General features: G+C 38.3%; 1 protein-coding gene across 2 annotated transcripts in view; it reads right to left on the reverse strand.

Moving 5' to 3' along the window:
* Positions 1-4,132: 4,132 nt before the first annotated feature.
* LOC124863025 (raftlin-like) overlaps positions 4,133-25,910 on the reverse strand; it is a 164,811-nt gene continuing 143,033 nt past the window's right edge. For both annotated transcript variants that reach the window (XM_047357273.1, XM_047357265.1), the window contains exons 8-10: positions 16,888-16,991; positions 8,261-8,336; positions 4,133-5,341 (exon numbers count right to left, since the gene is read on the reverse strand). In XM_047357273.1, coding sequence (XP_047213229.1) covers positions 4,700-5,341; positions 8,261-8,336; positions 16,888-16,991 — 822 coding nt within the window. In that variant the 3' untranslated portion in view covers positions 4,133-4,699. The remainder of the gene's footprint in view (positions 5,342-8,260; positions 8,337-16,887; positions 16,992-25,910) is intronic.

A 25,910-nucleotide genomic window follows, 5' to 3' on the forward strand; every position in this document is an offset into this window, starting at 1 on the left:
TCTACTGAGCTTTATTGTCCAGCAATGTGTTGTGACTTGAACCCGATGGAGAATCTATTGGCTATTTTCACAAGGAAGATAACAGACACTAGACCCAGCAAAGCAGACCAGCTGAAGGCAGCTATGAAATAAACCTAGGCTTCCTTAATTCCTCGGCAAAGCCACAGACTGATCACCTCCATTTCACAGTGCAATGATGCAGGAATCGAGGCAAAAAGAGCTCTGACCAAGTATTCATATGGACTTACTTTTTACAAACCAGATTAAGTATCAAAAATCCTCTTTTAATTGGTCTTATGTAAAATTTTAATTTCCATTGTATAAGCCATAATCATCAAGGTGAACAGAAATAAAAGCATAAAATGTATCACTCTGTGGGTAATAAATCTTGATGAATTAAATTAATGAAATAAATTAACTTTTTGATTATAGTTTAATTTAACGAGATGCACCTTTAAGTCACGTATGGAAGATAGGGAGAGCTCAAAGTTCTTTTGACTTTGTCTTCACTAATTCATGTTTGTCATATTCAGAATAAATGGACTTGGGAGTGTCTATTAAATCCAATAAAGTAGCCATTCATCATGATATGATCTTGCAATATCCTGCTTTTACAGCTGAGAAAAATCCATTCTCACTCAGAAACCTTTGACCTAGGCTGCCATTAGAGATGACTTTGTGGCCACAGTTCTGGTCTCCGTCATATTGGAGCACCAGAGGACAGGGAGCATATGTTTCCAGAGGTTGCACTTGCAGCTTCCCTTTAGCTGAAGGCCAACATCAACCCTGAGGAGGTAGCTCAAAGCACCAGTCCGCAATCCATTTTGCAAGCTTTAGCAGAACAAGCGGAGGCAACATGAAGCCTTTTTTACTTAAAAACCAAACATTCACAATCAAAAACATGTTCAAGAAAGAGATGTCAAAAATTAATACAAAATATAATACCTTCATATGAACATTTTTATCCCATCACTCTGAATTCTAGGAATAAGATCCTCAAAACACCAATTGAAGCAAAACTTTTCTGTTTGACTATAACAAACATATAACACTTAAATTACCAAAAACATTTCTAATAGCAGATTCTGGGCCATTTACAGTATAGTAATAAGGCTAAACTGGTCACAGTTTTATATTCTACTCTACACAAAACATTTGCCATTTTACATTAAAAAGAATCTCACTGGAGGCAGGACAGTGTTTAAAATTGAGGAGTTTCTTCTCCAGAGAAGAAAAAGTTTTCTTAACCACTTATCATTTATAATCACAACACGAAAGTAACAATCGTGACAAATTATACGAGGGCAGCAGGTACTTTTATTAGCCAAATGCTAACAGTTGACAAAAACTGGTATCACGATGAGATGTGAGTAATTTTCTGAATCAAGCTTATCCTCTCCGGTGCAAACGGATCCCCATGACATCCTAGTTAAACGTGAAACTTGACATGTTGAGGTGTTTTGTTGTCAATAACTCCCCCAATATGTGACCCCCGCTCGCATTATAAATGCATGATTACTGACAGATCCCCCACTGACAAAATCCATTAGCAATCCACAGAGAGCCCCGCTCTGTAAACGTCGCCTCCCTCTTTCTCTTGTTCCACCCCTAAAATGGAAAGCCACGCAGTGCCACGAAACAGCACATTATGACTAAATTAATGTCAGAAACTGTGTCCAGTAAAAGGCGAATAAAGAGCTGGGGATAAAGCAATGAAAGAAACGTCTGCGGTGAATGTTGCTGTTGCTTTAAATGAACCAATTCGTTTCTGTTATTTGAGTCTTTTAGGCTCTGTGTGGTTCCTTTTTTTTTACTACCACCTATTTCTTTGTCTCACTTTCTCCTTCACAATCTTCACTTACCACTTAACAGAACAAAGACAAGCCCTGACCACACATCGCATAACCTTGTTTCTGTACAGAAATCCTTACTCCTGCATGTAAAGCTAACAGCGTAAACCTCAATACTGATCCTGTCCTTGAGGTGCAAACATTCAGCTGAATTTCACATCCCGGTCTTACCGGGCTTGGGAATATTCTGGGGAACATTCTGTTTGCAAGGTAAGATTAGCACACCACACCAAAGAGTGATTATCGGCTCTCTTTGAAGCACTTGCTGGCTTAGAGCTCAGCGTAAACAATGATCTCCTCAGCCTTCTTTGGATTGCCTGTCGCAACAAATGCCTTTCCCATCACCTCTACCAGCGCTTTCCTATGAATTCCCTCTGCATCCCGGATCAGAGCGTAACAAGGAATGCTGATACAGGCTTGGGTGAACATTTTCTGGGAACTCGCTGCCTTTTATGGTATCTTCAGCGTGGAGAAGGCAGACATGTGTCTTGCCACAGTTTCAGAGCCAACTACGTAAACTAAAATAAGGTGGTGCTTTTTTAATGAAGAAATGGACACGACCAGAAAAGCTCACCAAGCTTTTCTGTCTCCATCAAGATGTCATGGTCTACATTGCTTTCACTGCTTTTTACCTCTTTAAAAGACATGGGCACACTAGAAAGTGGTGTGGAAAAACACATTTCCTCAAATTATAAATATTAAGATATTTTTCATATCTTATCTAATTGTAAGTAAACTATACTAGTTTCAGAAGGCAAATGAACATGGTAAATAGAATGTAACTTGCCATCTAAAATGACAATACAGGTCCTTCTCAAAATATTAGCATATTGTGATAAAGTTCATTATTTTCCATAATGTCATGATGAAAATTTAACATTCATATATTTTAGATTCATTACACACTAACTGAAATATTTCAGGTCTTTTCTTGTCTTAATACGGATGATTTTGGCATACAGCTCATGAAAACCCAAAATTCCTATCTCACAAAATTAGCATATCATTAAAAGGGTCTCTAAACGAGCTATGAACCTAATCATCTGAATCAACGAGTTAACTCTAAACACCTGCAAAAGATTCCTGAGGCCTTTAAAACTCCCAGCCTGGTTCATCACTCAAAACCCCAATCATGGGTAAGACTGCCGACCTGACTGCTGTCCAGAAGGCCACTATTGACACCCTCAAGCAAGAGGGTAAGACACAGAAAGAAATTTCTGAACGAATAGGCTGTTCCCAGAGTGCTGTATCAAGGCACCTCAGTGGGAAGTCTGTGGGAAGGAAAAAGTGTGGCAGAAAACGCTGCACAACGAGAAGAGGTGACCAGACCCTGAGGAAGATTGTGGAGAAGGGCCAATTCCAGACCTTGGGGGACCTGCGGAAGCAGTGGACTGAGTCTGGACTAGAAACATCCAGAGCCACCGTGCACAGGCGTGTGCAGGAAATGGGCTACAGGTGCCGCATTCCCCAGACCTGGGCTACAGAGAAGCAGCACTGGACTGTTGCTCAGTGGTCCAAAGTACTTTTTTCGGATGAAAGCAAATTCTGCATGTCATTCGGAAATCAAGGTGCCAGAGTCTGGAGGAAGACTGGGGAGAAGGAAATGCCAAAATGCCAGAAGTCCAGTGTCAAGTACCCACAGTCAGTGATGGTCTGGGGTGCCGTGTCAGCTGCTGGTGTTGGTCCACTGTGTTTTATCAAGGGCAGGGTCAATGCAGCTAGCTATCAGGAGATTTTGGAGCACTTCATGCTTCCATCTGCTGAAAAGCTTTATGGAGATGAAGATTTCATTTTTCAGCACGACCTGGCACCTGCTCACAGTGCCAAAACCACTGGTAAATGGTTTACTGACCATGGTATCACTGTGCTCAATTGGCCTGCCAACTCTCCTGACCTGAACCCCATAGATAATCTGTGGGATATTGTGAAGAGAACGTTGAGAGACTCAAGACCCAACACTCTGGATGAGCTAAAGGCCGCTATCGAAGCATCCTGGGCCTCCATAAGACCTCAGCAGTGCCACAGGCTGATTGCCTCCATGCCACGCCGCATTGAAGCAGTCATTTCTGCCAAAGGATTCCCGACCAAGTATTGAGTGCATAACTGTACATGATTATTTGAAGGTTGACGTTTTTTGTATTAAAAACACTTTTCTTTTATTGGTCGGATGAAATATGCTAATTTTGTGAGATAGGAATTTTGGGTTTTCGTGAGCTGTATGCCAAAATCATCCGTATTAAGACAATAAAAGACCTGAAATATTTCAGTTAGTGTGCAATGAATCTAAAATATATGAATGTTAAATTTTCATCATTACATTATGGAAAATAATGAACTTTATCACAATATGCTAATATTTTGAGAAGGACCTGTAAATTTGCAGCTTCATCCAAAGATGTCAGTGAACACTAATGTGAGTGTATGGTGAGTGAGTAAACGAGTGAACATTACAAAACAGCTGTGGTTTAACTGCCACACTTACTGGAGTCGTGACCAAGTCTTTTTGAGTTTTTTTCTCCTTACTGCTTTCTCTCTGATTCTCTGTGAGTCCTCTGCCTATCTCCATCCAGTGTTTCCAGTAGCTCCACATTGGCTTACCTACAGAAGCCTCCCCCTTTGTTAAATACATTCAGTATACATGGTTATACAGTAGGACTGATGTCATGATCTTCATTCATAGCTACACTGTTGCAGGTTTTTGGGGATCATATGGGGGTTTGGAGGATGTCACAGCAATGGGAAGATATCTCCCCTTTAATTTGGATTCAGGATAAGATCACAAACCAGTTTTTGAGATTGGGAATTTAAGAGGTAGGGTGGGGAAAAAGCTCGACTTAAACTGCATGGTGCTACTCCTGAGCCTCCTCTGGATTTGGGTGTGTGGTTGTTGGATCTGCCACAGTCTCCTTGGCGACAACCTCCACCGGTTCTTCAGTTTTGATTGTATTCTCCCCAGCATAATCTCTCTTTTCATCTGTCTCTATCCCATTTTCCATCACACATTCAACTTTCGAAGTGCCCTCAAGCTCCTTTTCTTTGGTATCACTTTGTGTCTCAACAGTCACAACTGTTTCAGCGACCTTCTCAACCTCCTCCTTTCCCAAAGACTCTGCGATTTTTTTGGATCCCTCTACATCTGGATCTTTCTTTTCTCTTTCTGCAGAGCAGTTTTCTTCTCCTTTGTCTTCACTTTTGTCTAGTCCATCTTTCTTTATGACCTTCTCGACGCTGATTACCATCCCTGCATCAACCTCTTTATCTTCCTCACACCTTATCTTCCTGTCTTTCTTGAATTCACCTGCAGCTTCTACCTGTGCAGCATTTGTGCTTTCACTCACAGTTTTATCCTCTTCCTTCTCAGCTTTTTCTTTGTCATCAGCAATCTTGAGATCTTCAGATTCCTTCTCAATCATTGTATTTTTCTTTTTGTTCTTTGCCACATCTTTGATGCAGTTCTTGTTGGGCTTGCTTCGGGCCTTGAAGATTAGTTTCTGAAACATTTATTGCATGTTAGTTATACAATATTTACGGCCACAAAGCAGTACACACAGACTTAATTAAGAATGGATCATAACAAACCTAATATTGGGATGGAATAACTTGGTAATTTAAACAAAACAGAGCAGGAAATTGGTGGCCATGTTGGGTGGGGGTTGGTATGGGCTGATTATTGGTGGCCAGGTGGATATTAGTTTGAACAAAGTCAATTAAATGCTATTCCAACTAACAAAGTAATGTGAAAAAATTCACACAAGCCATTACATATTCTTCTTCTTTATTAGGAAATGTTCACATGCTGATGTATTTTTTTTATTTATCTCTGAGAAAGAAAGTGGTTCAGATGTACTTAAACAACAAAAATCAACCTTAAGTTACCCATTAAACTATAAATACCAACAAAGATATATTTTCTAATTGGGGGAAAAGTAAGGACAAACCATCCCTCATAGCTGGTCTTACTTCCTTTGGCTGAAATAATTTCAGTGAGACAGTTCCTACAATCATCTACCAGTCTTTGACATCGGCCCGAGAAACGATTGCATCACTCTTCACTTTCAGCTGTGAGATGTTTGGTGGGTTTCCTTCATTATCTGATATTTGTCCACATTCTCTGTGGCAAACTCCAATCTGGCCTTTGTGTTTTTCTAAGAGAGCAAAGGCAAACCTCCCATGAAAGTTAAACTTGTGCCATCTCTTTCTGATTGTATAGGCATGCACAAAAGTGTGTAGGTCCTGTGTTGACATTTTAGAATTTTTAGAGACTTCCTAAAGTATCTTGTAAAGTATCTGCTTTCAGGTAGCACGTGCATGGATGAACAGACCTGGGCATGATGGCAGTTGTTTTGAATGTCCTGACAGGGGAATGGCTGACTTCAGTCCTGCTCTACAAATCCACTACCAGACTCATAAACTGCTGCAATCCTCTTTCTGAAGGCCTTAGACAGGTCTTTCCATCTTACCATGGTGTTTACTGTCACTTCAACTGTCAGGAGTATTGCAAACTAAATGTCAGAGGTTTCAATGGAAAAAATGGCCTTCAAAATGCGTAGTAAGAATTTTCTGTTCTTGTGCACCTGATACAATACATGTGGGTGTGATTTTGAAGTGAGAAAAGTGAGAAATGTTGGAGTGTCCTAATTTATTGCTCACCAGAAATAGCTTTTTTAAATTGCAGTTTACTTAAAAAGGTATTTTCTTCAGTTTTAATCGTTTGGTTATATTACTTGTTTGTTTTTTTTCCCAGTAAACATGTATTAAATATCCATATGTTCAAATATTTTAGCAAAACACACAGGTCCTATTTTTTCACATGATTGTAAAGATTTCAACATACAGCAAAGGCAGAAAGACAAGCAAAGAAATGATTTTATTTGCTGTAAGTATTTTACAGGTCTTAGATCCTACAAGCAAAGCTTTCATGAGGCACATTTAAACTAAGGTCACAGAAAACATGAACATGGATTCATTCCACTGCAGAAACAGGTGAGCTTTAGATGTTATCACAGCTTTTTGGAGTCGGCAAAAAAAAGTAATAACACCAAGTGGTTCCCAAAATAACTCATTTCTCAGCTGCTGGAGCGTTCCTCGTATCTAAAACAGAAATGTGCTGGTTCACTTTGTTCACACTGTGTGTGTTTATTTACATTAATCAAAAACAGCTGCTGTGTTGAAGCTGGAAAAAACAGTTATGCTGGTTTTAGAAGGTGATTAATGTACAGGAGGACTGGTAGTAGAACCTTTAACAGGTGAGGGCTCTGCAATCTCTAGTTCTAGAGCCAGATGTAGAGCTCCAAAGCTTTGGCTTAGCTAAGAGAGAAATAAACAAAGGTTATGATGTAAAGACAAGTTCATGTGACGGTATTTCAGTGAGTCAACTGATATCAGAGGTTGATGGAATGGGTATAATGACATTTAATGCAATATCAGTAGGGTGTTGTGCCCTCCTGGGCCTGGATTTGCTAGGGAACCAAATTATTCAGCCATTGTATATTCTCTTGTGGTAACTTATTCCACAGCTGTTTCAACTGGCCTTCAGATTTAAGCATATCAGGGCTGTGTTGGAAGTGTGAAATGTTTTCATGGATGTGCAATTAACTGGGGACCTTATTTTAAGGATCACATGTACCTTCTGTTGACCCTCCAGAGCACGGTCTTAGGAGAGGAGAGATATGGAAAAGGATGTCACGTTCCATGAGCTTTGCTGTCATTGTCTGTCCAAAGCAGTCCAAAATCATGATCCTAGGAACAATATCAGTGCATCTCTCCATAACATTGGTTAGACTGGTTGTCCCCCCTCTGCCTTGCTGCAGATTTTGTAACGCTTTCAGTATAACATGACAGTCCTCCCTTGGGGCCCCCTCAGTTGAGCAACCAAAAACTTCATGATATGTGCAGTTACCCTCATATAACCATTGATACCAACATGAGGGTACTGTGCCATCTGGTTGCTCCACATGCTAACCAGCAGAAAGATCTGAACACTTGGCCTCATGAAAACATGCAACCCCTTTCAATCTTCATAAAGAGCTGGTAGGGCCATCTAAATCTTTGAAGTAACTTTTGCTGTCCTTTGCACATTGCCTTTTTGCTGACTGTTTTGTGCTCTGGTATCTGCCACTGCTTATGTTCTTGGATGCATGTTGCTCCTTGTAAATCAAATCATTTACATATCCACCTCATACACCTCATACAAATATGACCTTACCTTCTGGGTGCCTAACTTTTTTTTTGTCAGTGAGTTTAACTTTTAAAATATGGTAATATCATCAAGTTTGATAGAAAATCAATCTAAATGAGGTTTAAAGGCTCTAGTCAAATTTGATTTAGTTATGGAAAGAGTAAGGTGATTCTTTTGATCGTGAAGGTTGCAAAAATTTTACAAATACACAGAAGAATCTTAGATTTTGTACCTTAGATTCCCTCTTCTTCCGGCTCATGACTGGTCTCTGCAGGAAAACAATCTGTTTGGTGGACAAACTTCCGTCACTGAAGGATATGGATAAGAAGGAAACAAAAAAGGAAGGAAGTAGAAATGATCAGTGCCTTAAATCAAACATCTTCTGCATGATTTACAGATTTTAAACCTTTGGGTGTTCATTTTTTGTAAGACTCTTTGTAATTTATTCTTGTTTTGTTACTGAAAATGTTTATCTAAGCCTCCAAGATAAATGCAGGCCTGTGACAACACATTTTGGCCATCCATCAAGATAGTCAATTGACTGCTCATGCTTCACACTTTTATCTGACAGATTAAAGACAAAAAGCTCAGATTTGTAGCCCAACCTCTTCACCACTGTCATCTGTCAGTGTCGCTTCCCCCCTTTATTGTACTTCATGTTTTAATGCATGAAAGCGGAGAGTGCAACTTCTGAGCATCTTCTTCTCTTTGTTGTTCCCCTAAAACGTAATCCTCCACCCTCTTTTCCTGTCACAGTCCTGCATTCTGAGAGGGATAATCTTCACAAATACTCCTGCTGAATGATTAATCATGGCAGCAAATGCAGATTTTATTTCTGAGTGGGCTTTCTTTGTCTCTCACACTCGTTCTCACTCTTCTGTTTGATCATCCTTGTCATGACTAGTCCTTTTTTCTAATTTTTGCTCAAAAAGTAAATGCCAGCTCAAGTTTGAACGTATGCCTTCAAAGTTGGACTTTTTTGTGACAGTTTCATTGTTTATTATGTTGGCCATTACTACTATCTGATGAAGGTTTAGTAACACATACAGTGCTTGAGCCTTGATAATTGTTTTTGTGACCCTTTGATGTGTCATCTTGTCAAATTTTTTATATTAGGCAAAAATAACCTAATTGAATACAAAATGTTGTTTATTAAGGGCATAAAGCTATCCAAACCAACTTGGCCCGATTTTGAAAAGCAATTGCCCACTTAACATAATCGAATATTTCACCTTGGTGACAGCAAATGCTGTCAAGGTTTTGCTTAAATGGAAATAAGTGTTTTACAATGATGTGGAGGAATCTACATCCACTCTTTGTCGTATTGTTTAAATCCAGCCACATTAGAGGGCTTTCAAGCATGAACAGCCCATTTGATGTCATGCCACAGGACTTAATTGGGATTCAAGTCCAAACCTTGACTAGGCCACTCCAAAACCCTAACTTAGTATTTTTTTGAGCCATTCAGAGGTACATTTGCTTATGTGCTTTGTCTTGCTGCATAACCCAAGTCTGTTTAAGTCATACAGGTCCTGAGGTAGCAAAGCAACACCAGACCGTCACACTATCACTACCATTCCTGACTGCTGGTAAGATGTTCATTTACTGCAATAGTGTGCCAGTTTTATAAAGTGTGCATCCCATAGAATGTAATGGGATGTACACCTTCAAATAGGTTCCATTATGGTCTCATGAATTCAGAAAAAAGTAAAAAAAAAAAAAAAACAATGCCTTGGAAAAAAAATGTGCTAATGTGCATTTATTTTCAGCATGGGTTATTGCCTTTGTCTTAGTGTCTTTCTTATTGTTGAATCTTCAACACTGGCTTTAACTGGGACAGCTAAGGCCTGCAGGCCGTTACATGTTGTTACGGGTTTGTTTGTGACCTCCTAAACAAGCGGCAGTGAGCTCTTGGAGGAAATCAGGTAGACTGGTCACTGTTGGGAAGGTTCATTGTTGTTTAATGTTTTCTCTTGTGGATAATGGCTCTCACTGTGGTTAACTGGAGTTAGCCGTGGAAAAGCCTTGGAAATGAATTTGTAACACTTCACATACTGATAGATGTCAGTAATTTTGTTCCTCAGCTGTTGTTGAATTTCTTTAGAGCAGGACATGATTCAATAATTTTTTCAGTTTTTTTAGCCCACCTCATTGTTGCCCAACAGATTCTTTTTAACTCCTTGTAGACCATTGTTGCGAATTTGGCTCAAAACACCTCACAGCTTGGATGGCCTATGTACTGTATGTGCCAAAAAAGGTCAAACTGAAGAAATCTGTACTTTTTCACAGTCCTGTACTGAGTGGGGACAAATTGGATCATTTCTAAAGCTAAGAAGCCTGCTGATCGTTGCACTGGATGAAAGATGGCAGGTTTTACGATTGCTGCAGATTTCTTTAAACCTTCAACAAATCTTCCTCCTCTCAACATGAAATGGACTCACAGAGGGCTCACTATCTAAACCATCCAAAGCCTTTTTCCATTACCTCCTTCCTTCCACCGTTTATCCATAAACTATTTTCTAGGCTGTCAAGGATGCTGGATGGATTTGCAGTGAATCAAAGCTGATAACTAAAGGGTAAAAAGACCCCTGGCCATTAAACTAGAATGGAGTGAGATGGAATTACAGGCCCTTACTATACCTAATCTTGGCTGTCATTGTCAGCTGCTGTTACAACTTAATGTTGCATAGAATAGCCACAGACTGTGGCCGTTTCTGGGTTGTAAATGTGCCTGTTGATAGTTTAATATGTTACAGAAAAAACACACAACCAACCTTATAAAAGACACTTGTAACAAACCTTCTATACAGAAAATATTTTATCCACAAAGCTTATATTAAGAAATAAGGTACATGTTGATGGGAAAGAATCACACCCTAATGAGGTAACGAGCAGGGTGACGCCTCAGTTGCACCTCTAATTACATGACTTCTACCCAGTTCAACCTTTTCTCAAACTCTGTCATGTTCTTTCAACCCCACCCTCAATAATATCCCGCCGGACATCATCTCAGCTCTTCCTCCTCTTAATCACCCTTCATAACTTTTCCTAATCCCTAGCCTCATTCTTCATCTCAATCCACTTCTCTTTGTTCTAGGTTTCATCAAGGGGGTACTAAGTCAGCTCGGGGACTAAGTCAACCCATTTCCTAAAGACTGCACCCCAACTTTGAGCCAAACCTGTGGCATAAAGAGGTTGAACGGTGGGGATGGAAATCAATTTAGATGTACTTTTCACATCCATGTGGATGACTGAGGTGAATGAGAAAAAACTCAGTAAGAAAGAGGGATGAGAAAGATGAGAGGGAAAAATAGTTGTAGAGGCAGATGTGGACAAGTGGGATAAAAAGGGGGCATAGAAGGATGGAAAGGAAGAGGAAGGTAAGAAGGGGTTGTAAAAGTGAATTTGACGTAGCTGATGATGAATGAGTTGAGAAAAGGGATGGGGAGGATGAGGTGAGAAAAATCAGTAAGAAGGGATCAAATATGTTAGGAATAGGTGAGGAGAAAAGATAAGTAGGTAGGAGAAAAGAATGAATGGATGGCTAATCTGGAACACGAGATGAAGTATGCCTGCCAGGTGAATTTAGGTGTAGTTAGGGGGTAGCTTTGCTCCCAAACCCAAGGTAAAACATTAACTTCATTCAAATAACAACTTTGTCTCAACTATTGCTCTTCTTTGTTTACTGGTCCTGAGTAATGCAGAGAAACTCACATTAACTGTAGTTAATGGCACCAAAATGTAATTACTATCTACATTAATTGAATATAGCGAACATGAACGCCTGCTACAAGAATTAATGTTGTGTGAAGAAGCTGCTGAGCTCCCCTTTTGCATTAATTTTAGCCACTGCTGAGATCACTGACACTTATTCAACCTCCTCCAGATGAAGTGCAGCTCTGGAAGCCTCTAAGACTACAAACAGCACACAAAAAATACTTCTAAAAATGAAAAAAACACATCAAAAACAAGTGTAATGACTCCAGCTAATCTGAAAACGATCATCAAGCATTACTTCAGCATGCAGAATATTTTTTTAGGCGCGGAGAGAAACGAGCTCCATCTTGTTCTGTATCTAGGACGAGTGTGATTAATTAACCGTGTTGTGCTTTTGTGTTGAGGCGTTTTGAAAAAGATGAGAGAAGGGGTTGTTGGGGAAAATAACAACAAAGGATGAAAATAAAGAAGTAATTAATCAGTTGTGCTCTAAAAGAGCAGTAAACATGAGCAGCTGAGCAGAGGGTTGGGCAAATAATCCGTCACAGTGCTGATGGAAAAACCGCCTATGTCAAAGCCTTACTAATTTGTTATGGCTGATCTTACATTTTTCTTATTGCTTATAGACAAGACAAAGTTACAACGATAATAGGTGGAAAAACAACTACTTTTTGTAAGCATCTGAGTAAAAGTGACATCTTGTATGTGGTGTTAAAGAGGGGTCACACATGAAAGGTTAGAGACAATATCTGGTATCAGATTCCACCTTAGACGTTCCAGGTCTTTCTTTTTTCTTCAGCAACTCCACAACAAAGGGTGCAAAGTCAAAGGATTGGTGGATTTAAAGGCATGCATACTGGCCTGCACTCAGTCTCCTTCTTAGAGCCTAAATACTTTCAGTAACATGCTTGGTTCCCAGTTTACTAGATTTACAAATGGATATGGGGAGTTACTGAAAGCTCCTCTTGAAACTATTCTCTCAAGTTTTTTGTACAGTATAATATATTTAGTATATTATATTTTCATTGACTCAATGCCTTACTTTTTTTTAGAGGTACCCCCTTTGTTGAATGCGTAAACTCTGACCTATGAATCATTCAGACATAAAAAGAAACTGCTGCTAGAATCTGATGAACCAATGTTGTGTCGACACCTACCAGGCAACTTAGAATCAATGCAAAACTCAATCTCTAGGCCCTACTTGCCACAAAGACATAATGTGCTCACATTTCTTTAGATAAATCTCTGACAAGCATGGTTTGACAGACATAAAATAGGATTTGAGCTTCAACAAGATAAACTCCAAACTTTTAGTTATTTGCTGAAATGTAAAGAATAATTTGTCTTTTATGTCTTTTCCAGGTCTCTTCATTGTGTTTCTTAAAGAGATGACTTTTAGATACTCTGATAATCTATTGTAGACTGTTTTTACAGATTTGACACATTTATTCACTAAGATCACACATACCTTGTCTCTGACAACTACAGCTAAAATCTGCCATTCATTGGTAACAACTGTTTCAGGGTTAAGAAGCGTAGTTTACGAGCAGGCTTGACTTTAGCTTTTGTGCTGTGGCTACAGGAGTTATAGCTGGATACCAACTTTTCAGATCTTTTCTAATATGTTTCCTTGAAAACCACAGCTAGGATGGAGAGGATCTGTGATTATCACTTTCCAAGTCTTGCCACAGATTTTCAACTCAATTTACGTCTGTACTTGGAACATGAAAATGCTGTGATCTAAACCATTCCCTTGTTGCTCTGGCTGCATGTTTATGGTTGCTTTCTTGCTCAAAGGTAAACCCCTGGACTAGTCTAACGTCCTATGAAGTCTCTTTTCTTCTAGTATTCCTCTGTATTTAGCTCGATTAATTTTACAAGTTTTGATTAATGCTTTCTTTGTCCAGCCTTCCAGTTTGGTGGATGGCCATGTTGTAGCAGGTTAGCAGTGGTGCCATACTCTTATTTTCAGATGATGGCTTGAATAGTGCTGCTTGACATGTTTAAAGCTTGGTATATTGTTTTATAACCTAACCCTGATTTAAAGTTGTGGAAAAGGTTAGGGATTATGAGTACCTTTTCAATGCCTTGTCTTGTCTTTAGGGCTAATATGCATTTGCTTCCGTCAACTAGTTTAAATTTGGTCACACTGGGCTAAAACATAAAAGCAGAAAAATTAAAACCTTTTATTACATTTTATTGTTATTGAGTATAAAAGAAGCTTCACGTAATGCTGCCGGCTTTGCGCATGAATTCAGAAAACAAGGAAGTAACTTTTCAGAATAATTATACATTTATTTCTTTATTATTTTTGGTTTACTTTTTAATTAATTCTTTCCAAGGTATTTTCAAAGCTTTCAGTGGTTATTGTTGTGGTTATTGTGTAGCTTAAGTTAATTTATGTGCAATGTGACACTTTGGTATATCTTATCATATTGTCTAATTTTTATATTTGTACAGCTTCATAGGTTTCTGAGGTCAACCTTTGCTGGAAGCTTCCTATTTGTTGCATGAATCATTTTCTTCTTGCTTCAAACTACATGTGTATTTTACTCTTGTTCTTAGTACTCTGCGTATACTGGACTACTTCATTTAATCATCACCATTTTGAGACAAAGTGTGTTGTCCTGTGTCTGACAACAAGCAAGGCCTTTTGACCAAAAGCAGATGTACACTCATATAGCAGCTGGGAGTGATGAGTCAGCGAAGGCTTTGCTGGGGAACCGTTACAGTTCTGTGAAGAGATTTTCCTCTGAACAGAGCTTCTGCTTGTCAACTGACACACAAAGCAGCTGCAGCAACTTCACAGCCCAGACTGACATAGATTTAGGTTAACGGCTCTAGCATTGCAAACAATGTCAGATTTGTCTGAGGAACTGACTTGTGCATATCACAGCTTTAGTTTTTCATAGAAATACTGACAGTTAGGTATAAAAATAGCTTGACATGGAAGGCCTACTTTTCATCTTTTATTTTGTTCTTGCAGTATTTATTGTTTAAGGACTGGGCTAATTATTGTCATAGAAGAAGTCAGAATTTATTTATATTTATGCATCTCAATGTATTTTGTAGATATATTTCATACAGGGTGATACATTTTATGTATTTATTTATTTATATGATATTCGTAATTATGAGCTTATGAAAACCTAAAAATTCAGTATCTAAAGAAATTTGATTACATAGGAACAAATAAAAACAGAAATGTTATTTATGAACATGTTATAAACACATCTTAATCGTGAAGACTACTGACTTGACAGTTGTCCAGCAGACAGACATAGTCTTCAACAAGACTAAGCCATAAAAATATAGTTGCTCAAGAAGTTGTAAAGTGGATTGAATGGTAACAAATATGGCAGAAAAAAACAATGCAGATTTTACTTTGTAGCAGGACTTGGATGATGCCTCCCACAGTGTCAAAAAGACCAAAACCAGCTTCAACCCTTGTTTATTGCAATGAGAAATGCTAAAAACCGGCTATTCTGGGAACCGGATGTGCTTGCAAACAACATGAGGCTCCGTATGCTATTGGTGGAAATCTGACATATTCAACCAAAAAGAATGGGAAGGATTTCGCTGCAAAAAGATGGAGGAGAGTTGTGCAAGTAACGGGATGAACAGAGTAATGCTGAGGAGTGACGTGCGAACGGAGTAGCTGGAAAAATAGAGATAGCGATATTGACTGTGAATTTTGATACTTAGGGAATTAGTGTCTTTCAATTTGTAAGCAGTATGTATTTAAGTGGTTTTTATTTTATATGTAAAGGATGATGCGGAGACTGAATGAATTTTTGAGCTGAAAGATGAAGAGGGAGACTCACACCTGCAAGGTCCCGTTCACCACTGGGCCAGACAGATCAGCTGAACATGTTCCTGTGGCCATTCCCACAGCCACAGATCCTGCCTTACACACCAGGCAGACTGAAATGCAAACACTGCCTTCTGAAAATAAAAGCTATCACACACCATGGAGGGGTGGGCCTGTGATGTGCTCCTCTGTTTAAAACAAAAACTGTTTTTTTTTTCGAGTGGCACAAATAATGTGTGTCTGGTTGTGACCCACTGAGCTTTTAGTAAATAACTGTGAATAGTTGTGCAAACATTAATAAACAAATTGCCAGCAATATAATTTTTCTGATGCAAATATAGATTTTTTTAGCATCTTGTTTTGAGCCATGATATTTTGTAAGTGGTTTTAAATAGTTGCACACAAATGAATAAGGAGTTGCCTTCATTTTTCTGCAAATAATATTATTTGACTGTGTTATTTGCAATATTTGTACATAGTTTTTAGAAATTTACAGTTTATACTTACTTTCTAGATTATAAAAGTGATTTATTATACATGTTTGTGGGTTTCACTCTGAAAAGGTAACATTTTTTCCAACTTGGATCTTATGTTTTGTGTGACTTCAGGTCCAATATCCAATAACAGTATGTCCAAATACAAAAGATAAGTATAGTTTTATACAGCTCAGGTTGTGCTGACAAATATTATACCATATAAGGCAATAGTAATGGTTTGTATTGGAAACTATGAAGGTAAAATTAAAATTAGTCAAAAACGACCACATATATCATGGACCCCACAGGGTTAAGTCAATGGTATCACTGTTCTTGACTGGCCACGAGACTGGCCTGCATTAACTCCATAGAAAATGAATGGGTATTGTCAAGAGGAAGATGAGAGACACCGGTTACATCAATGCACACCAGCTAAAGGCTGATATAAAAGCAACCTGGACTTCTTTAACACTTCACCTCCATGCTACACCACATGAATTTAACTTTTTGTACTGAATTATTGAAGTCAATTAACTTGTCAATTCTTATTATTCATTGAGAGGAAACTGTATGTAACATCTGATGCTTTTATTAAAACTAAGCAAAATTTCAGCTGATATATTTGTTTTGCAGTAAGTAAAATTATTCTACTCAGAACCCTAAATAGATCTTATGTGGGTATAAATTTAAAATATTGAGCTTTTTGTGATTGTAAGAGGAGGTCAGACAAGCTAAACACTCATTGATCAGTTAAACACTATCAAGTATCCTCAACAAAGAGTCCTTGCACTTCTTAGGGTTGCCAACAGATGTCAGTAGAGGTCAAAAATCCTTTGTTAAAAACAGTCTCATTACCTGTTAGTCCTTATTACAGGAGTCGGCAGCACGCAGGTGAGTCTCCATCCATATGTGGCCAGGGACTGAAGTAGAGGAACGTAATCAGTCTTCACCTGTAAACCCTGTGGAGATAACAAGACGTCTGTTACAACCTGCAATTAAAAAAAAAACATCCAAAAACTGGAGCATTATCATCACAGTTCTTCTCCTAAAACCCAAAGCACACAACACAACGTGTTGGATGTGTCCACATTATCTTGAAGGCCGCATTCGTACTATGATTTCAGAGCTATGAGAAACATGAGTATGACATGCAATCAAACTCTGTCAGCAGTGCTTGGGAACAGCTGAAAAAACAGTTCCTATCAGATGTGACAGCTTTAATATACTGAATACGTTCAGTCTGTTTTCAAAGCAAAAAGAATAAACCCTGCAACATAAATCAACCACCGCAGAAACTCCCTGGCTGCCACGAGTCAACATGGAAACCATCTTTATTCATGACAGGCATTTTGTCAGTGCACTGAGTCCTTCAGCAAACAGACTTCTCACATTGTGCTAAACATTTGAATGGTGTTTGCAGTTAAATGAGCCATAGATGCAATGCCTCATACATGTTACAGACTTAAATCAAACATTTTTAATAATTCTTTTGACTTCTGACTGAAAATAATCCCCACAAAAATAGAGCACACAAACCCAATCTGTTAAGACGGGAAGTGTGTGTGGTGTTACGCTGAAAATGAAAAACCGCAATGCGTGTGACTCAGGTTGCCTGCACACACATAGACACATCAAAAAGACCAGATAAATTATATTCTGATTAATGTTAACATTATGGATGATGCAAAACAGTCTTCATTTGAAAGACAAAACTAAAAGGGAAACTGAAGCATTTGGACCAATACATTTCTTTATATATTTCCTAAACCGTTAACACCCAGTGAAGCAATAAGAGTACTGAAATGAGTCATCAAGGCAGCCTAACAAGAGAACCATACACCACAAGAGTCTATTCATAGTCTGTAAAGCAACTGTAACAGGTAAACGATTTGAGAAACTGTCATACTTACACAAGCAAGATTAACAGTGACTATTCTACAATGTGTACAAATCATCATTATTCAAAGCTGCACCTGTCAAGGTTTCCCATAAATGTACTTGTTCACTTCCCCTTACCAGCCTTAGTGTGTTTTAACACAAAAGCAACCACCTCAGATTCCTAAAAATGCCTGGTAACCAACAAGTCAGGTTAATAATGTAGTGATAGACATGTAAGGATATTTAAAATCTAACAACTTGTAGTTGTGCTGCTTAATGATGGTACCTTAGTAACCAGGGAGCAGCGTTCAGATGCTAAAAGCTTTTCAGATGGTGATGTTCTCAACCCATAGTTTAGACTTGGTCTTACATGTTCACCGATATAAAGAGCTATGCTATAAAGGTAAATAAGAATGGTTTAAATACAATTTCCATCTAACTTACAGCTAAACAGCTGGGCATATTTGCAAAAATTAAAAAAAGATGTTTTTGCAAAAACAACAAAAACATTTATGACACTTTATATATCTTATATTATAGATTTATATATCACATGCGTAGCTCAATGAATAGAATACTTAATGGACATGTTTTGAGGTCTCGGCTAAAATAGGCCTGCATTTAGACATCTTATAAATGTCTAAAACCAATTCTAGACATAGAAAAATCAGTTTTAAGGAAAATATACACCATCATTTGTCCAAGATGTCCTAGATGTCTTTGAAGCTTTTGGATATTGTTTAGATGCATTCTTAACTAAAAATGCTCACTGACAAGGAAACAAACAAGTTTCTTGCAGAGAAAGAAAACAGATTATTTATACTTTTTAAAGGTAATTGCTTGAAGGAGCAAACACTTAATGAAGATATGTGAGTGAGGAAGGTGAAGAGACACATTAGCCTAATGAAAAGCTCCCATTATCAACAGCCACACTGGTTATACTGGCAAACAAACCACAGACAACCACTTCTCTAGAGACTGGGGCAGTGTTGCAGCAGCTACAATGCTATTAATTTACACCAATCCACCATCAGCTAAAGCTTTAGTAATTTACATTTCACAATATTTTTTAACAGTTTTTAAATAAACAATTACAAGTCCACACAAAATTACTCTGTTAGAGTAATTAAAATGATGTGCAAACGTTTAAAACCACTATTTATTTATTCACATTTTGTTTTCAAGGAGCCGGACTTTCTTGTAATATTTTAAAGTTCTCTGGGTTTTCTGGGTATTTTTCAATATATTTCTTTGAGACTTGGCTGCTTTTCTACAGCAGATCCAGCTTACAGTTTTGGTAAGAATTTAAAGTCCTTTTCTCAGCACTATGCACCTGTTATATGTTTTATCTATTTTTGACATAAGAACTAGATTTTTACACCTATTAAACACTTAGTGCACTGGTTTGAAAAAGGTCCAGCAAAACAATATCAGAGATGTGTGGTCAGGGATGAAGAATATCACAGGCTTCAAGCAGAAAGAAGATTGGACCAATGGATGTTTGGACAGAGCCAATTAACTAAACACATTCTTCAATAGGTTCAGTTCAGAAACAATCTCAGCATCCTCCTCTCCTGCTCACAGCCAGACAGACATCCAACCCTCCTTTGACCCAAAGCTTCCCTGTCACACCTTAAATGTCTTATCTTCAACCTCAGCCATGGACCCTTCTGCTTCTACGTTTACCTTTAACCCAATCAAAAGATGGTGATGCTCCATTTGCCTCCACCTTCCACTTGTGTGTCTCAAGAAGTCAGCCAAAGAGACAACTGGAAAGATTGAAACAAAATAAAGCTGCAGGTCCAGATCGTGTCAGCCCTAGAGTCTTGAAGGCCTGTGCAAAGCAGCTCTGTGGGATTCTGCAGCACCTCTTCAACCTTAGCCTGGCCCAGAAGAAGGCTCCAGTGTTGTGGAAGACCTCCTGTCTTGTTCTGATGATCTTCATGAGACTACTACAACAACAGGTCAGCCTCTGACCTCTTCAGTCAGAGGCTTCTTCAGATCTGCTGTAAGACAAACCTCTACAGGAGATGCTTCCTGCCCATGGCCATCAGGATCAACAAAGGTAGATGTTTTTCAACATTTTCTGAGGCTTATGTTGGACTCACTCCCAAAAGTCTGCCCTGAGAGTAAATTGAGGAATATTTTTTTGTAAATGTTTTGGAGAAGGTGAGATTTAATAATAGTCTCTGGAGTGTGGCTCTCTCGCTCTCTCTGACTTATTATTCAGGGGACACCTCACTGAATCAGCACTTCAGCAACCAAACCGGGAGTCTCAAAAACAAAGTCATCATATTTTGGCCAATGTTATCTGCATGGCAATGACTGCTCAGAAAGGTGACAGAATACCTGCAGCTTTACCATCTAAAGCTACTTTAAATCTTTTATGAGATTTCTGAAACCTTAATTTGACTTTCTTACTGAGAGTTATTTTTTCTGTCAAAGATGTATAAATAATACACAATAACTTATCTGATGATGAAGTTTATTCCCCTAAATACTTCTCCGATTCACAGACAGGGTAAAACTAAAAATTCAGTAAGGTTTGGAAAAACAAACGTGAGAGATGGTCATTGTCCTATGGCAGAGGGTCAAAGTGTGGTTTCATTTGCACTCTGTGATCCAGCATAACAAAAATATGAGTTGTTTTTCTTTTACTCGCCCTCCACTGGAAGACAGTCACAACAAACCACAATACCTCTCTCTGTGTGTTTTTTCAGACAGTCAGGGGTCAACAGGTTTGCAGACATACAAAGTCCAGTAAAGATGAAGCAAACCGCTTTAAAAAGAGGGCATTCAGATGCTGATCCAGACTGACTGGCTCAACAAGCAGCGTTGTCACAGCAACAAAGGATTCTGCGTTTACTTCTCAAAGGGCAAAAGTAGCCTTTAAGACTTGACAGCTTCCCTTTATGCTGTCAGACACATCATTGATTGAATACAATGATCTTGACATAAGAATAATCTTAAAGCTACTTTGGAATGTTTTGGTATTCAAAACATTCAATTCTGATCTTGAAAACATTCATATTCATTGTTTTTAACATCCCTGTGCAGTTATCAGATCCATCAAAATTCAATATAAAGAGCTTAATTTCAGCATTATGACATAGGCACTACTAAAGCTTTAAGTCTGGCCAAAATACCTCCATCAATTTAAATAACAGACAGATTGTGGAGTAAATGTGCTAGAAAACATCTTCCAGAGTTAGCAATGGTTGCCTCCGAAGAAAACTGTGCAGTCAACATCACCTTGCATCAAAATAACCTCTGAAATCAAAAGCATTTTTTAAGAACTTCAAGATGAGAGATAAAGTTGAAGTAATGATGGATACATGAGGTCTAAGATTGTCCAGCAATCTACATGATTGTCCAGTTTATGTTGCCAACAGTGCAGAGCTTTCTCAATACTGGAAGCAGGTGGGTGTGACTGGAAGTGCACACACTTGAGGTGACTTTTCATCATGAAGTGCAACAAAACAAACACTTTTTTTCAAGGACAGACTGAAATTCTGACGGAAGTACAAGGATGTCCAGCTGAAGACCTCAAAGCAAACATATATGCCCCTGACAAAATGTTGTAGTTATTATTGTATCTGTCCAGGATTTTTTTCTACCTAATCCCTCAGGAGACCTTTCACAAGCTTAAAACCGGATTACTCCAACAATAATAAATCTTAGAGTGCTTCCAGACTTTAGCTTTTACAAGCCATTATCCTGCATCTGAGTCAGGACGAATAGTGTAACAGGATATCACATGATGGGGTAGTTAAGCAAGCAGAGCATCAGCTGGTGGAGTTTTCACAGTTCATTAAGTGCGTCAGTAAAAAGCTTTTATTGTGCACTCTACTAGGAGGAACTATAACAGAAACATTTGATGTAAAATCAAATAAAATGAAAATAAAGAATTAATTTTCCCTCCAGGGCTATTATTGCTCAAAAGTCTGTCTCTTCTTTTGTCTTTCTTTCACTGCCGTGGCTATTTAGAAGAAACACAAACTATTTTTGCATGCTGGACCACATTTACAGCCGTTTATGTAATGGTTCATTCTTGAGGCTTCGATCTCCATTATTGCCATACAAAAACTAATTAAGTTCCTGTTTAATGTCTATCATCTAGATCTATCTGGATCTAATGTATAATGTTCAAAAATTCACCGCTAATCCCCCACTCACCTTAAACAGAAGAGATACAGTGAATATTTCACAGTGCGAACAGTGAAGGACCCATCTCTGATGAATGTTGGTTTTAATCACAAGATAAAAAAAAAAACATGGACCCCTCGTTGGAAGGCTGTGATGGTTTATGACAGCATATCAGGGTCGTGGAAAGACATGAGGGAAAAGTGGACGTTCATTAATTCTGGGGGGTAGGCACACACCTGCATGGTTTGGTCAAGAGAATTTGAAGTTAGACTGACTAGGCTGACTTTATCTTGCTCATACCAGGCTAGCAACTATTCACGCTGCTACCCACAGGGCCGCCCAGCTGGGAAAAAGAATACACAACTCCAAATTGCACCCAGACTCAGTTGTCCAGGCCACTGGGAGACAGAATCAGTTTTTCAGGCCCCAGGATTGCAATTAGCATTGAGGAATGAGCATAAGAAGTAGCATTTACAATTCATAATTAAAGCTGAAGCCATTTCATAAGAAAAATCAACTATGCAATCATAAATGATCACCATCTTTTTTCTTTAATTATGTTTTATTGTTAATTATTTTGTTTTGTGCTGTTGAATCTTAATGTGTGTTATGTTTGCTCTGTTTTGTATTTGTGCTCTAAACGTTTTCAGCATCTTTGTTTTATGTAACCAAAACCCAAACAATGAACTGGCATTACAGTGTTTATTGATACTGGACATAACGTTTGTCTCTGTACAAATTAACTAATAAACTATAATATAATTTGCAAGTATTTCAAATAATTAAAACCCAATTGGGGCTTAAAAACTATACAGTACAGCAGACTTAATGATGTGTGCTGTAGAAATCCTTTCATATCCTCCCATGCTAATGATAAGCTAAAGAAAATGCTGGTTTGTTCTTGTGCACTGCAAGGCTAAAACTGATGTTGTAGACTCACAAATCTCCCTTACGTATTTCTGTAGAATGTGGGAAGGTCAAGAAACATGATTTCAGTCAGTTTAAACATGATTTCTATAGACTATTTAGATGTTTTGCAAGTACACTTAAAAAAAATGCTCAGTGGGTTGAGTTAAAGTTGATATGTGTGGTGCTTTGTGAAAGCTGTCACGAGAAAAGTTTAAATAAATAATAATTCAAAAATTTTTCACTCAGCAGTGAACTTACATGGTCGCAGATTGATATGCATGTTTAGCTTCAATAACTTAATGTAACCAGCAAAAAAACCCAACAACATTTCGAATCATGTTCTGCCCTTTAATAAATTCACGTTCCAAGTTGGTTTTTATAAATAAATTCTAAGAAATGCTTTTCTGCTTCAGTCGAGCTTTGGATCAGATTTAATTGTTCTTCTGATTTATAAATGAGGCTTTTTGATTGTCACAGCACTTTTCAAAAGAAACCATCTAAAACATTTAGAAGGTGAAATCTCTCTTTGTTAGAAGTAACAATGCACATGTATAAAGTGGAAACTGGTGGTTTTTATGAGTCACATACCCAAAAGGTTGGAAATCAATGGTAATTAAACTTTAAATGCATAAAGTTATTTATTCACTTAAGTATAATGGATTGTTGTTTATTGTGTTTTCAAACACCTTATGAAATCTGTCTACCCATCCTGCAGCTACTGCATCCTCTGACAGAAAGGATGTGATCTCTCATTGGCAGGAAGAGTGCGAATTGCTCTCCTTCTATGTAGGTCAGCTTTTCTCTCACCTCGCTCGGGGAGAATAGAGATATGATGAACAGGCAACTCACCAGCTCTCTGCACAACATGATCGGGCCTCAGCGTTCATACACAGAACACAAACAGAATCACACAGGCAGTACATGATTTCATACCCTGAATAACAGCTGAGGTCTTACATTAAGCAAAACAAAACAGCATGCTGCCTTACGTGCAAACACAAACCACTGAAAATCTATTGAACCCAGTGCACTCTGTGGATTTTTTTTTTCTGAACTTGATTTGGAAGAGAAATAAAAACATGTTTGTGTTTACGTGAGGTGTCTTTGTCTATGTCCTAATCACATTTCTTCAAAGATTCCTCTGCTGCCACACTAATACTGTGATGTTGAACCCTAATCCTATTTTAGACATAATTTACTTTGTACAGTCTGAGAAATGCTACTCTTCAAAGCTGCCTGTGCAAGTAAATTCTTGGAATGCGTGACAACAATGCTGGAACTGTTAAGCTCCCTTCACTTGCTTTACTTTTGAACTGCAATTTCTTCAATTTTAACCATGTCAACAATAATTTTCAGGGTGTGTCTCCCTGCAGGGATATAAACATTATTTTAAATCATCCCTTGCAGATTTTCTGGTTTGTCTTTAGGGTTCAGACTTCAAGGTAACCCTGTGACTCTACCAAATGACATTCCTTTAAGTTGTAAGGAGAAGATCTTATGCCATCAGTTTTCTAAAGAAATATAAAGTCTAGATAATACTGAAGCTAGGTTTTCAGGATGAGAACTTAAAACTTCCCATGTTGAAAATTCATGTGATTATAATGAAATCCCAAATCACATAAAGATTTAACATGAAGCCAGAAGTAACGATTGTGCTAATCTCCACAACATTGCTAGGTTAACTCCTCCCCTGTCGGTGCTACTAAACATGCACATGTGATCAACTCTCCTGACAATGTCTCCCACTCATACCCAAGAGCCTACGCTGACCAACTGGCCCCCTATCTTCACTCAAATCTTTAACAAGTCTCTGGAGCTGAGTGAGGTTCCCTGCTACTTCAAAAGTCCCGGTCCCCAGGAAACGCACATTTAAAGGATGAAATAACTACAGACCTGTCACTCTGACGTCTATGGTCATTAAATCCTTTGAGCGACTAGATCCTGTTTATGAACTATAGCTCGGCCTTCATCATCATCAACCCAGACATCCTCCACCACATGCTCACCCAGCTCACAGTGCTGACCTCCACCTGTCAGTGGAACACCCAGCTTCCTGAATCACCACCAGCAGCAGGTGAGACTGGGGAGCATTTTGTCCCTCGAAAGAACCATCAACACCAGCTGATCTCTCCCCACCCTTCTCTCTGTACACATATGATTGCACCTCAGCAAATCCATTTGTACCATACCAAAACGTTATGTGCTCATGTGTTGCAGTATTAGATGACTTACATGCAAGTAGGAGGCAGGTAGAATCATGTAGAGAATAGATACTCTTTGAATGACAGGAACCCATCAAGGAGAGAGTAACAAATGGAAGCCTAAATACGGGAACAATGATTACTGGATCAAGGAAAAGGTGAGTGTAATCAACTGAATGGGGTGCTGCTCTGGTGGGAGCATAAACAGAAAAACAAAGGGAAAAGGGCTAAAATGACTCAGAATGCAAATAATTATGACTGAACAGGACAAAATAATTAAATGTAAAACAACCTTTAAGAATCTGCTCAAAATACTGACCATAATAACACATAACACAAAATCAAAGTACACTGTAAATGACAGATGCAGTTTGTCACTGACCAATGACCTTTTCCCTTTCTAACTGATTTAACTGAGAGGGTCTTTTGCTTTAAGATTTTTACACCCATTTAATTTAGTAGCTAAATTCATTAATGTTATATACAGGAAAGATCTTGTTAAAGTATAGCTCATAATTAATGTAGGTTTTGTAAAATGCACAGTAGTCTTATGTAAGGAATTATTAAACAGTAAAACAACAATGTGATAGGGAATGTTAGATACATTTTTTTGTCAAGGTCTGCAGCTTTACAAATATGCTATTCAGTGTCAAATGAAACTGAACAGATATTTGTTTGTGCAACTCAAACTGAGTCAGTTTCACTGAATCCAGTTAGTAGTACAAGCTTGTAAACAAGATTTTG

The sequence above is a fragment of the Girardinichthys multiradiatus genome, chromosome 3 (assembly GCF_021462225.1).
Source record: "Girardinichthys multiradiatus isolate DD_20200921_A chromosome 3, DD_fGirMul_XY1, whole genome shotgun sequence".
NCBI classification, from domain to species: Eukaryota; Metazoa; Chordata; class Actinopteri; order Cyprinodontiformes; family Goodeidae; genus Girardinichthys; species Girardinichthys multiradiatus.